The following is a 15,066-nucleotide window of genomic DNA, read 5'->3' on the forward strand; positions in this document are numbered from 1 at the left end:
CACCACTAACTCATCTTACTGCCTAAATTTTAGAAAAATTTGGCAAGCAGTCACTTTGCAAGACTAATAAGGTATTTTTCCTTGCAGCCATCCTAGTAGTTAAAGCTGAGAGAGCCAGGATAGTTACAGATGAAGCCTGAAAGCTCATAGGTTTACTGTAACAGCTTATTTTCATTCATACACCATCCAATGTAGGTGCTCAGCAACCTTTTTAAATGGTGTTTCGGGAATGCAGGTTTCTTTTATTTGGAGGCTTTTCCAACTTTTTTTATTAAGTCATTTGTACATAGATTATGAATACATTTATGCCATTATGAGATTCAATGTGTTGATTATTTGTACAAATTGGAGTGCTTACATCCTACTAATCAACATAGCCTTCACCTCATTTACCCAATTACAGCATTAAGGCATTTGTGTTCTACACCTGATAGATCCAACTTGTACTTGCATTGTGCTCTATCTGAATCCTGGAGTCCTTCGCTTCTAGCCAGAAGATAGGAAAAGCGGAGAGCTGAGCACTAGGAGGATGTTTCTATGGAAGTCGAGTTTCTCATTTCTAAGCACATCTGCTGGCTAGAAATAAGTGCCATGGCCACATTAGGTACAAGAATCGTGATTGTTGGGCTTCCTAGCAACAAGTCTATGCTGTGAAAAAAGAGCACAACTTTTCATTGGACCACTGGTCCTCTGTGCCATAAACAGAGTATTTTAAGAATCCCAAATCTTAGAGTTGGATGAAGTGTCTGAGATGAGACTATCAGATAGTCCATGTAGTCTGAAAACAGATTACAATACTCATTTATCCAACGTCTTTAGAATGTAGGTAATCCTCAGAAACTATAAATTCAGCATTTAAAAATAGTGTAGTTAAGAAAACTACAATTCCTGGGTAATTAGAGATTTCATTTTATTTTTAAAGGAGTGACACAAAGGGGAAGGACCCAATCTGGAATTTGAGCTGGTTTGTATTATAATAGAATTTGTGTAATGACAGCAAAGAGAATGCTGTTTCCATTTTTGAAGAACTATTGGCTACAAATTTAGCCTTTTTATTGCACGTTTACCCTTAACGATGTTTTTGTGTTTGGCAGAGACTACAACAGCATATGCCTTTACCCTATGGTTTTTATTTTCACTGTGTTGCTTAGTTGTTTCTTGATTATTTTTCCTTGTTTTATACAAGCTTAACCTCTCTCTTCAAGTTATTTTATTATTTTTATTCTAGTACCAGGATTGGGTCTGGTGTGAAATTATCATGCATTTCATTTTCAGCTTTTTTTATTTAAAATTGATTTTGATGCCACCTGGTATCCCAAATGGTTACCTGTGAACTGTATAAATGTATTTCTTCTACCACTCACTATAGAGCTACTCTGACAAGTGGCTTACTTTCTCTTTTCTCATCTATGGGATTTTTTTGGCCCAGTGAACTCCACCAATCTTGCAAGTAATGTTGAGGGCTAAGAAGCTTTTTTCCTTTTTTTTTTTTTTTAAGGAGGTTGAAGTCCTAATGGGATCCACCCAATCAATGGTGAGCTGGAACTGGATTGTACTGACTCATGAAAGCCAAATCTTGGAAACTGCCAACAACTATTATAAATTAAATATTCAAATTCACATGAAATAAATTATCTTGAAAACTCAGAATTTCATAATTTTTACTACATTTTACTATCACCTAGGACAGTGTTTTTTAACCTTTTTTTTAAATCTCACTGCACACTTGAACCTATAGTTAAACTTCCACAGCATACTTAAATTATGTTGATCCAAAAAAAGAACAATAAGAAGAATATACTAATTGTCCTTTAACTTTTTTCAAAAAATAATTTAAATAATGATTGTTAAAAATTTTCAAAGTACACTTAAGATACTCTCACGACAGACTGGTTGAAAATCACTGACCTGGGATCTTAAAGTTATTATGTATATTGTGTACGGATGGTGGAAAATACTCTACAGTGGAGATACTATTGTGCCTGTCTTCCCAAGTCTGCATTCAATGATGCCCCTTTAGTAGGCTGAACCTGGCCATGGTGGATGCTGGCTGTTAAATGTCCAGGAGCCCACTGGACTCACCATGTAAGCCATCTTCTTCATTTGGTAATGCTGGAGACATCGTAGATGTAAAGGACATTTCTTCAGAAAACCTCTGCTATCTTCAGGGAGCCTAAAATGGCAGTGTTGCCAGATCATTGCAGTCTGGGGCCTCCAGAAGGACAGAGGGTCTCTTTCTGCTTCTCTACTTATAAAGTAGTTTCAGTAATACTTGACTCCATCCCTTCCAGGGATATGTTAAGGGGGAGAATGTCCTAACTGTTGTGAAGGCATTTTGAATAATTAGAAGGTATAGTTCTCAAACTGGAGGTTGATCTCACAAGACTGCTAATTCATACCAGTGATGACTTTGAGACTAAAACATTGTTCTCAGACCCCCTGTCCAGAGCTGTAATAGTGATTCCCCAGGGCTGGTAACAGAACATGTGGATCATGGTCAATATCCAAGATTTCTCGGGCCTCTGGTAGATAAGAACAGCATAACAGGATGTGGGCAAAAACTGCCTGCTTATCCTATCCTGGATAGGACTATCTTTAATTGTGGGATTTGATTCTTCTAACCATTTTTACATTAATATGTCCTATCTTTGTGGAATGGAAGTGATACTAGATGGTAGTGGTGGGGTAGAATTAATTTTAAATGTCTTTACTTGGAAAAAGCTAGAAATTACATTGGTTCCTTTTCCTTACCTCTTTCTTTTTTAAAATTTAAATGTTTGTGGTCCAATGGTTCTAAAAGAAATATCCCATACTGAGTCTAAACTGATTTTTCTGGAAGCAGAAATAAGTTTCGGTATCCCATAGGTGGCCCATATCAGCAGCAAGGACTATGTGAGTACCTTTGTTTACTCCTCCCATTGCCAACTCTCGTCAAACTATTAGTAAAATTATTAAGAAAATCAGGGCAGCACCTGTGGCTCAAAGGGCTGGGGCGCCGGCCCCATATACCGGAAGTACTGGGTTCAAACCCAGCTCCAGCCAAAAACTGCAAAAAAAAGGTATAAAAAATAATTGTTAAGAAAATCAAAGCAGGAACTGAACAAACTACCTTTTCTTTTGTCTCTTCTTTTCTGCTAAGACAACTTTTTAAAGTCTTGACAGAACCATTCTTTTCAGGGGAAACGTAGAAAATGAGCCTTCAAGCTTACAATCTCTAATTATATTGTTTGCTTTTTACCTAGAGAAATGTGCATCATTATTTCAAGAGTTCTTGGGCCCCTATCTGCCTTTAACCATTTTGTCTCTTCTCTAATGTTGTTGATATTAGTTCCAATTTTAATTTCTTAGCATCGTGATGTATAAATATATCACCCACAGATGTGCTTTTGAATAAGGACTGAAACTGTAAATTTGGAAGCAAGAGATTCACAAGGTTTCATCAGATCACTCCAGAAAGTGACACAGTTATATCGTAAAGATTTTAAATTGCTCATTCAAACCTACCTCGGTAGCAAAATGCCATGCGTGCAGCTGATTTGCAACCACGTTAGTCATTTTCTGTCCTCTGTTTTCTTGCTGTGTTTGTATTGGGAGCACAGAGTAATATAATTTAGTAAATTCTGATTTGATGGCTGGGCATCAGCCCCAATGTTGAACAGTATTCGGACTATGATTACTTGCTGGCTTTGTCACAGTTGACATTAATTATTGATGGAAGTTTCAGAAATAGCGCATGTGCCAGGAGCTCTTCAGCGGAACGCAGGCAGGCTCCAGGCAGGAGGGATGCTGAAGAGTGTGGGGGAAGAGGCACCTGTGGCTTGTTTGTGTCTGAGCGCAGGGAACCTGCACCTCCTGGGCTGTGTGGTACCTGTGTAAAGGTCATGTTGTAACGGAAGGATGAACCGTCAGACTTATTTCTATCGTGTTCCTCCCCAGGAATTGCACCGGAGAAGCCAACTTCAGCCGGAGCCAGCCAAGACGAAGGCTCTCCAGACTGTCATTGAAATGAAGGTAGGAGCTGAATACTTTTGTCAGAAACATCTGTGTCCGGGGAGTTTGTTCTGACTTGGCGGTGCCTAACATAAACATGTGAAATGAACCTTGTGTTTTTCTCTAGGCACCCTGCCGAGTGCTTTGCTTCTGGGTCTTTTTGCCTTCCTGGGCATATTTAATTTATTGGCCCTTTAATTAGGATGCCTTTTCTGGGCAAAAGAGTAAAGATGTCAAATATCCGTTGGCTGAAAGGAGCTGTGTTTCTTTCCAGAACATGGCAATGCCTTTAACCCTAAGGGACGTTTTGTGTGTGTTTTAAAAATTGAATTTCTAAAGCTAGAATAATTCTCTCCCCCACCCCTTCGCATTATTTGGCAAAAGGAAGTTATTTTACATGCAGTAGTGTCAGTAAATAATTAACATTATGCTATCAGCAAAAAAAAATTTTTTTTTAATTATTTTTCAAAAAAATGATTCTTTCTTGTGACCCCAGTATTTTCTCTTAACCACATCTGGAAGTGATAATACTTTTCTAAATACTTACAAAGTAGTCTTGTTAGCTATGGAGGCATAGAGATATACTATGTAAAGGAATATAAAAATCCTTCTGGGTGGATTAAGGGCATGTAAGGAATAATGAAGTAAATGAGGATGGCCAAGCCATGACCTATGATTAAGAAATAGATATAAAGGAAACAGTTGCTTTGCTAGTATCTAGATATTGAAGTCTTTGTACTTCCAGGTTTTTTTTTTTGCCAGAAAGAAGCAAATACCAAAGTATTTATCTCAAGAATAATTTTTGAGTTAAATTGTTCCATGAAGAAAAAAAAATTTATAATAAAGATGTTTGCAGTCTGAAAATTCGACATGTGAGTTTATAACTCAGAGAGTTTGCTGGTCACCATGGCTCTATAAGAGAATTCTGAAGCTTGTTGATGGGATAATGATTTTTTTCTGTCTCTCTAGCAGCACATGATTTTGAATTGTTTGCCAAAAAATTCCCAAGTCCTGGGGAAAAAGAAACTAATAGTTGCTGAATTCTTGGCATGTCCAATTCCGACTTGGGATTTTTTTTCCTAGTCAGTGACAATGTCTTCATCCAAGTGGACTTTGGTGGAAATAATAGAACATTTGCTTTCAAACTCTGTGTCTCTTAAGTGAGGTCGCAAGAGTCAAGGCACTCAGAATGTATTTGTAGCACATTGCTTTGAAAAATATCATTGATGGAACCAAATGCCAATAGGATTAAAAACTAATGGTTAATTCTGGTTCATTAATTGTTTTGAATTTATGTAACTTTAACTTATTTTAAAAAGAAATTTAATATTTCACACTTGGGGAGTAGTGGCTCGTAATTGAAATTTTATCCTCACTTCATATGGTAATCAAGCTTGAAACTCGGTTTAGCTTTTTAAAAAAGGGGGAGGGTGAGAGGAAAAAGGAAAAGATGAAAGGATAAAAGACTGATTTTTTTTTTTTTTTGCAAAGGGTGGCTTAATCCTTCTTACACCCAACTTCCCACCCACCTTCCTAATACCTAGCACAAATAGTAATGGAGAAGAGGATCATGTTTATTTCCAAATTATAATTTAAAAAATACTAAAGAAAGACTTTTATTTCCAAATTATAATTTAAAAAATACAAAAGAAAGACTGAGCTCCAAAAACCTTTGGAGAAACCAGGAGACATTTCTCCTAATGGTGGATATTTTCCTTTGTACAAAGACAACTAGTAGCTCCTTTGTCACTTTTTAAAGTAGAAAATCTGTTTGTTTCTAGTTTTCTGTTTCTGTATGTTTTATTACAAACAAAAAATTATAAATAATGACATTCTTTTAGGCTGTGTACATGAGAAGGCAAAAAAACATGATTTTTAGGGAAAATTTACATCTATATCTATATATATATTATCAGTAAATTGAACCTGGACCTTTTCTTTTATGGATGCCAGTGGTGCTGATTTGTAGGTATAAAAATGTATTTTTAGGACAAATGAAGATCAATATATTTGTCAAGGAACTAGGCTTGGAGATTTTCTATTGTCTTTTTGGATGGTTGTTAATTTGTAGAATCACTGCCTTCTGTCTTGTCAGCAGAGAAGTCTGGGGCCCATTAGCATCTATACCCAGCATACCTAAATTGAATTATGAAGGCAGCTGGTGGAGGGTCATCTCCTTGGCCATGTGTGTAGCTCATGATGGAGACTGTGATCTCATCCAATTTTGTACATTACACCCTGGTGAAATAGAAGGGAATGCTGGAAACCCATATTGTACAAGCTTTAGAGTTGACCACTAATTAGAACTGACCCTTAAAGCCTGGGTGAGTGGAACTTGAGACTCTTCTGTGTTCTAGCTTTGGGTAAACATCAATGTCATCTAATGCCTTGATAAAATTTAAAGTTAAAAAGAGCTTTCTTAGAGTAAATTTGCTGTATAGTTTCAGGAAGATGACCTGAATTATGGCCCAGAAGTTATCCATACTTTCTTTATAGAGAAATGAAGAGTAAACTTCAGACCCCCAACACCCCTACATCCACTTTGCACCAACTCAAGGAAGGCATTGACGTGAAAGTCTGTGCAATCTTAACTGCAAGCACCATTTAGAATCACAATCCAGTAATTCCAGAAGATCTCTAAGTAGTCCTCTGGACTTTTAGAGTTGTGAGAATATGTCTCCATAGGACAAGCATTGGGGAAGGCTATCTGCCTGCATCAAGTGGGGGGCAGTTCTCTTGCAGACGTTACATCTATTGCCAGCAAGTTGAGTCAGTCATCTGAATGAAAATAAAAGGAAGAAAAGTGAATAAAATTATTTGTGATTTATCTTCTTGCAGGCAGCTCCAAGTTTTAATTTTGATCCCAATTTTGTCTGGCAGGTATGTTCCAAGTTTGCACCTATAACTTTGTATGTGTTTCCTGGAGAAATTAGTTTCTTAGTAGATGTTGTGATACTCTTCTTTTTTGTTTTTGCTTTTGTGTTTGGAGATTCTTTACTAAGCTCCTCTTTTCTGCTTTTGTGAAGAACTGTCAATAACGATGACAGACGAAAGGCTTGTTTTCTCTTTTTACTTTCTTTAAGATGAATTCCTTTGATTATTATAAATTTAACTTGACATAAACATAATGTGCAAAAGTTTCATTTTGGGGGCCATTCATAAAGCTGGATCTACTTTTTAAAAATGAATGTCAGTAATGACAGTACTTGTGAGATAATCTCAAAAACTTTTCTTTGTTAGAACTTCTGAGGGAATGAAAATCTATTACAAAGCAACTAAAGCCAAAAGGAAACTTACTGGCTTACTTGGATGGGGGAAAAAAAAAAGGATATTGCTTCAGGCGTGGCTTGATCCAGGGGCTCAGAAGTTATTAGCAAGTCTTATTTCCTCATGGTATCACTTATCTTGGCTTCAATCATGTGAGCTTTATTTTTAGACAGCTTCTTTCTGCCTGTTTGAGCAAGAAAGCTGCAGCAGCTCCAATAATCACAGATAGATGGGCATGGAGAATGTTGTGTTTTTAAAAAATGCAAAAAATCCAATAATAATGACAGAGAGGGGGCATAAAACTTCACTCCAAAACTTAACAGCCAGGTTGAAAAGAAAATACATGTAGTTCCCTTGTTGTTATTTGCTTAATACATTAAATGATATTCACTCTTTATGAAAAACAAACTTCTTGTTAGCAAATCAGAAATTATCAAATGGGACATATATGAGTGACATAGAGTTTTATTAAGAAGGAATCTTCCCCAACACATTCTATGAAGCAAGCATCACCCTGACACCAAAACCAGGAAAAGACCCAACCAAAAAGGAGAATTTCAGACCAATCTCACTTATGAATATAGATGCAAAAATTCTCAACAAAATCCTAGCCAATAGATTACAGCTTATCATCAAAAAAGTCATTCATCATGATCAAGTAGGCTTCATCCCAGGGATGCAAGGCTGGTTCAACATACGCAAGTCCATAAACATTATCCACCATATTAATAGAGGCAAAAATAAAGATCATATGATCCTCTCAATAGATGCAGAAAAAGCAGTTGATAAAATCCAGCATCCTTTTCTAATTAGAACACTGAAGAGTATAGGCATAGGTGGCACATTTCTAAAACTGATTGAAGCTATCTATGACACACCCACAGCCAATATTTTACTGAATGGAGTAAAACTGAAAGCTTTTCCTCTTAAAACTGGAACCAGACAAGGTTGTCCTCTGTCACTTTTACTATTCAACATAGTGCTGGAAGTTCTAGCCAATACAATTAGGCAAGACAAGAAAATAAAGGGAATCCAAATGGGAGCAGAGGAGGTCAAACTCTCCCTCTTTGCTGACGACATGATCTTACAACCACAAGTCTCCTAGAAGTCATCAAAACAGACAGTAATATTTCAGGATATAAAATCAATGTCCACAAGTCAGTAGCCTTTGTATACGCCAATAACAGTCAAGATGAGAAGCTAATTAAGAACACAACTCCCTTCACCATAGTTTCAAAGAAAATGAAATACCTAGGAATATACCTAACGAAGGAGGTGAAGGACTTCTATAAAGAAAATTATGAAATCCTCAGAAGGAAAATAGCAGAGGATTTTAACAAATGGAAGAACACACCATGCTCATGGATGGGCAGAATCAACATTGTTAAAATGTCTATACTTCCCAAAGCAATCTACCTATTCAATGCCATTCCTATCAAAATACCAACATCGTACTTTCAAGATTTGGAAAAAATGATTCTGCATTTTGTATGGAACCAGAAAAAAACCCATATAGCTAAGGCAGTTCTTAGTAATAAAAATAAAGCTGGGAGAATCAATATACCAGATTTTAGTCTTTACTACAAAGCCATAGTGGTCAAGACAGCATGGTACTGGCACAAAAATAGAGACATAGACACTTGGAATCGAATAGAAAACCAAGAAATGAAACTAACATCTTACAACCACGTAATCTTCGATAAACCAAACAAGAACATACCTTGGGGGAAAGACTCCCTATTCAATAAATGATGTTAGGAGAACTGGATATCCACATGTAAAAGACTGAAACTGAACCTACACCTTTCCCCACTCACAAAAATTGATTCAAGATGGATAAAAGACTTAAATTTAAGGCATGAAACAATAAAAATCCTCAAAGAGAGCATAGGAAAAACACTGGAAGATTGGCCTGGGGAAAGACTTCGTGAAGAAGACTGCCATAGCAATTGCAACAACAACAAAAATAAACAAATGGGACTTCATTAAACTGAAAAGCTTCTGTACAGCCAAGGAGAAAACAACCAAAGCAAAGAGACAACCTACACAATGGGAAAGGATATTTGCATATTTTCAACCAGACAAAAGCTTGATAGCTAGGATCTATAGAGAACTCAAATTAATCCACATGAAAAAAACCAACAATCCCATATATCAATGGGCAAGAGACATGAATAGAACCTTCTTTAAAGATGACAGACGAATGGCTAACAAACATATGAAAAAATGTTCATCATCCCTATATGTTAGAGACATGCAAATCAAAACCACCCTGAGATACCATCTAACCCCAGTGAGAATGGCCCACATAACAAAATCTCAAAACTGCAGATGCTGGCGTGGATGTGGAGAGAAGGGAACACTTTTACACTGCTGATGGGACTGCAACTAGTACAACCTTTCTGGAAGGAAGTATGGAGAAACCTCAAAGCACTCAAGCTAGACCTCCCATTTGATCCTGCAATCCCATTACTGGGCATCTACCCAGACGGAAAAAAATCCTTTTATCATAAGGACACTTGTACTAGACTGTTTATTGCATCTCAATTTACAATCGCCAAAATGTGGAAACAGCCTAAATGCCCACCAACCCAGGAATGGATTAACAAGCTGTGGTATATGTATACCATGGAATACTATTCAGCTATTAAAAAAAATGGAGACTTTACATCCTTCGTATTAACCTGGATGGACGTGGAAGACATTATTCTTAGTAAAGCATCACAAGAATGGAGAAGCATGAATCCTATGTACTCAATTTTGATATGAGGACAATTAATGACAATTAAGGTCATTGTCATTAATGACAATGGGGGGAGGAAAAACGGGGGGAGGAAAAACAGAGAGTGGAAAGGAGGGAGAAGGGTGGGGCCTTGCTGTGTGCCACACCTTCTGGGGGCAAGACATGATTGCAAGAGGGACTTTACCTAACAAATGCAATCAGTGTAACCTGGCTTATTGTACCCTTATGTACCCTTATTGTACCCTCAATGAATCCCCAACAATAAAAAAAAAAAAAGTTTCAAAAAATATATTGATCTGATAAACCTGTTAACTGAAGTGGATTTAGAAGGCAGAGGTATATTGTTGTTATGTTATAGTATTTCTGTGGGTAACTGAAGTGAGGATCAGAGGTATTCTGTTTTCTAATCATATGGCCAACTAGGTGACTTGTGTGCTTTAAGTAGTTCCTCTTGAGTAACATTTGTCCCCAACATAGTTTTTTATTGGAACTGAATAATAAGCAAGGCAAAATTGAATTCTGCTAAGTTGCTGAATTTAGTGAAAGAATATGACTTTGCATTTAGGTGCAACTTCAGTGGGGAGATTAATTTTTTTTGTTACTAAAACTGAAGATTTTGTCTTTGTGCCAGGCAGATGACTGTTCAGTGCATGGGGGTGAGCTGCAATTGGGCTCAGTGTCCTTTAAAAGGTATCTTGGTATTTGGTCAAATTTGGCCTGTTGAGTTCCACAAGGTATTCAAAGGATCTACAACTTTGCAATTTCACAGACCTAGAAAAAATAATTTTATGTTTTGTTTGGAACCAGAAAAGAATCCAAATAGCTAAATCAATTTTAAGCAAAAAGAATAAATCTGGAGGCATCACATTACTGTACTTCATGCTATACCACAAAACTTTAATAACCAAAGCATCATGATACTGGCATAAAAATAGAAACGCAGACCAATGGAACAAAGGTTTGCTTTTCACAAAACAGACAACAATATACACTGTGGAAAAGCATCCCTATTCAATAAATGGTGCTGGGAAAATTGGATAGCCACACGCAGAAGAATGAAGCAAGATTCATATCTCTCACTACTCACAAAAATTAATTTAAGACAGATAAAAGACTTAAATGTAAGGCAAGAAATCATAAGAACTCTAGAAGAGAACTTTGAAAAAACTCTTGTAGATATTGGCCGAGGCAAGAATCTATGACTTCGACCCCGCTGGCAATCACAGCAAAACCAAAAATAAATAAATGGGACTTGATTAAATTAAAAACTCTTTTGTATAGATAAGAAACAACAGAACAAATAGACCCCTACAGAATGGGAGAAAATGTTACCAAGCTATATGTCTGATAAAGGACTAATAACCAGAATCTGCAAAGAACTCAAGCAAATCAGCAAGGAAGAAACAAAGAACCCCATTAAAAAGTGATCACAAGGTGTGAACAGAAGCTTTTCATAGACAAATGGACAATAAACATATGAAAAATGCTCAATATCACTAATAGTAGGGAAATGCAAATTAAAACCACAAGGAGAGAATTACTTTACCCCCAGGTAGAATGGCTTTTATTAAAAAGTCCAAAAAATGTGAATGCAGAGAGAAAGGAATGCTTATACGCTGTTCAGTGGGACGACAAATGGAAAACATGAAGATTCCACAAAAAACTGAAAGTCGACCTACCATTTTATCCAGCAATCCCACTACTAGGTATTTGCCCAAAAGAAAAGAAGTCCTTTTATGACAAACACACCTGCATGCTAATGTTTATTGCAGCACAATTCACGATTTCAAAGCTGTGGAATCAACCCAAGTATCCATCAATTCATGCTTGGAATAACAAAATGTGGTATGTGTATACTATAGTATACTAAGCCACGAAGAAGGATGAATTAAGGCCTTTTGCAACAGTTTTGAAGGAACTGAAGACTATTATCCTAAGTAAAGTACCTCAAGAATGGAAAAACAAATGCTACGTACACTTGCTATTAACTTGGAAGTAACTGGTGAGCATGTAAGTGCACAGAGGGAAGTAAAACTCAGCAGAAATCAAGAAGGGGGAGGGAAGAAAGAGGGAGTGAGCAAAAACCTAGCTGACAGGTACAACAAACACTATTTTGGTGATGGGTATACTTAAAATCCTGACTCAAACATAACAAAATTGATCCATGCAACAACTCCAAACATTTGTACCCTACAATATTTTGAAATTTAAAAAAAACCTTGGCAACTTTCTCAAGGTCACATAACAGGCTAGGAAGAGAGAGTTCTAACCAAACCTTGGCCATTCAACACAGCCTAATACCTATCGTGAATTTATTTGGATCCTGAGGTCTAGTAAGAGACCAATGAAGTGACTGCCACGTCTTCTTTGATTCTAGGGCCAACCTATGTTTATTTCATTCATCTTTGGGACTGTTACTTGTTTTGGTCTCACTTAGACTTATTCTCCCAGGATGCTGTGTTTATCCTTGTGCCAAGCCCAGATTTTCTAGTCAAGCCATTAGAATGGCTTTTCGGCCTTAAGAATATGTCCCTGTTTCAGGCGGCGCCTGTGGCTCAGTGAGTAGGGCGCAGGCCCCATATACTGAGGGTAGCGGGTTTAAACCCAGCCTCGGCCAAACTGCAACCAAAAAATAGCCGGGCGTTGTGGCAGGCGCCTGTAGTCCCAGCTGCTCGGGAGGCTGAGGCAAGAGAATCGCGTAAGCCCAAAAGCTGGAGGTTGCTGTGAGCCGTGTGACCGTGTGACGTCATGGCACTGTACGGGCGGCAAAGTGAGACTCTGTCTCTACAAAAAAATAAATAAATAAATAAAGATATGTCCCTGCTTCTTTTGTGGCTTTTAAAAACAACATCTTCACCACCTGCGACATCCCAATGGCAGGAACACCACTACCTTGTATACGGCTAGGGCACTTGTGTAGTAAACTGAATAGGTTTAATTTTCCCCATTTCAGGGAAGAGGAAGCTGTGGTTTAGAGAGAATAAACAAGCTGTCCCAGGTCCTAGAGATGGTCTGTTGGCAGCTAAAGTTCCTCCCTAGAGTTGTCCCCAAAGTTATTGCACTCTCCACTACTCCTGTCTGCTTTTTACTGAAGATGGCCCATAGATTCAAATGATTTTTCTTTTAACACTTTCTTTGGAAATTAAGCACTGAATTTTGCATCCTAGAACAGGTAGAAGCAGTTCATGAGAGCTGGAGATGCTGATTTGATATTTTTGGAAAGGTGCACATCTGTACTTTGTGCTATAAGGCAAGATTCATCTTTTTTTAATGTATGTTATCAGGTATCCAGATAGGGCTCCAAATATGTACCCCACTGCCAGCATGTGCCCCATTTCCCTCTCTGCATTTTAAGTCTTGCCCTGAAGTCTTAAACAGCATGGATTGATAACTTGTTTAAACTTGCACAGCCCTGTGTTTTTGATATACACTATTCATTTATAGTACCAGAATATTTTTTAGCTCATTTTTTCCCCCTTGGGAAAATTTTTTTTCATCTTCTCATCTTTCAACTTGAAATAAAATTAAAGTTTGTCCCATTTAACTGTTTTCCTTAAATAAGGGGGAAAAATGTGGGTTTTAAGTGATGACCAGAAAAAGCAAAATGTCAAGTTAAATGTTAGCTTTGGATGATATATAGTTGTCATTTTAGAAGCAAGTTGCAGTTTTTATAAAGACGAGGCTGCTTTCCCTTTTTACTTAAGCTCTTCTTACAATGTATTTGACTCTAAATCTTTGACTGAGTTGCCAATTAATAATTTCCACTATTAACTTGGTTAGTTTGTGTGACTATAACTCTTGAACTTGAATCACAAACACCAGCATTTATTGAGAAGCACAGCACCATGGTAAGCCTTTCAGAAAAACTAAGCCATCGGTCTTTAAGTATCTAATGGAAAGAAGTGTGTAAATCAAGTTATAAAAGTTATATAAGAAGGACAAAATAGATTGTGGGATTCGAAGGATATCAAATAAAAGAGGGGCATAAAATGCTTTTTGAAAAACTGGCATAATTTTGGTAAAGGGAAGCATGGTTTATCAACAGTGAGAAATAGAAGAGCAATGTCAAGGAGGCTGAAAAGTATAGGAGTGTCTGGGGAAGACCAAATTATTCAGTTTGGTTGATAAAAGACTTTTTAAGTTTAAGAGCAATGGAAGATCAAATTAAGCCATAAGAAAAGAGAAAAATAAAAGCTGAAATTAATGAAACAGGTAACAAACATGCTAGATAGGAACGCTAAACACTAATTCTTTGAAAAATTAACAAAAATGACAATTCCTGGCTAGAATCATCAAGAAAAGTAGAGATAGAACGAATAACCAGTATCAGGAATGAAGGGGAGTGCATCACTATAAATCTTATTAACATTAAAAATATGATAGGATTTTATTCACAACTTTATGGTAATGAAGTTGAAATTTTGGATAAATGGATACATTCTTTTAAAAACACAACTTGTCAAAACTTGCATGAGAAGAAATAGAATATCTGAGTAGTCCTATATATTAAAGGAAATGATTCTATTATTTAAAATCTTACCACTAACTGAAAAAAAAAAAAAATCCCCAAATCCAAACCAAGCAACAACAACAAAAAATCCAGGCCCAGATGGCTTTTTCAGTAAATTGTACCAAATGTTTGATGAATAAATTAGATCAATTATACAGAAACTCTTCTGAAGTAAAAAAAGAGAGAAGCTTGTTTTATGAGGTCTGCATAAGCTTGATATTAATACACAAGAAAGACATTACAAGAAAGGAAAATTACAAGCTATCTTCTGAATAAACATTTTGCAGAATATTCTGGTGAAGTGAAGGTAGCAACAAATAAATGACATGACCAAGTTGTGTTTATTTTAGAAGTGAAAAGTTGTACTAATATTTGGATACTAATCAATGTTATTTACTACATTAAGAGGATAAAGGAGAGAAATTATTATAAGTAGATGTAGAAAAAGCATTTGGTAAATGCAACATCCATCCCTGCCTCCAAAGAAGTTTTTAAGGAACTCAGATCATAAGTGGAGGATTTTTTAAATCTAATAAGGTGTAGTTACAAGAAAGCT

The 15,066-nt window shown here is 36.7% G+C and overlaps 1 protein-coding gene across 7 annotated transcripts in view; it reads left to right on the plus strand.

Moving 5' to 3' along the window:
• Positions 1-15,066, plus strand: part of ERC2 (ELKS/RAB6-interacting/CAST family member 2) — a 1,052,138-nt gene that overhangs the window by 328,718 nt on the left and 708,354 nt on the right. For all 7 annotated transcript variants that reach the window (XR_008381889.1, XM_053600429.1, XM_053600428.1 and 4 more), the window contains one exon: positions 3,937-4,011. Coding sequence is in view for 6 of the 7 variants with exons in the window: in XM_053600429.1 (XP_053456404.1) it covers positions 3,937-4,011 (75 nt within the window). In the remaining variant the exon portion in view is untranslated. The remainder of the gene's footprint in view (positions 1-3,936; positions 4,012-15,066) is intronic.

Source organism: Nycticebus coucang, chromosome 8, assembly GCF_027406575.1.
Source record: "Nycticebus coucang isolate mNycCou1 chromosome 8, mNycCou1.pri, whole genome shotgun sequence".
Classification (NCBI taxonomy): Eukaryota; Metazoa; Chordata; class Mammalia; order Primates; family Lorisidae; genus Nycticebus; species Nycticebus coucang.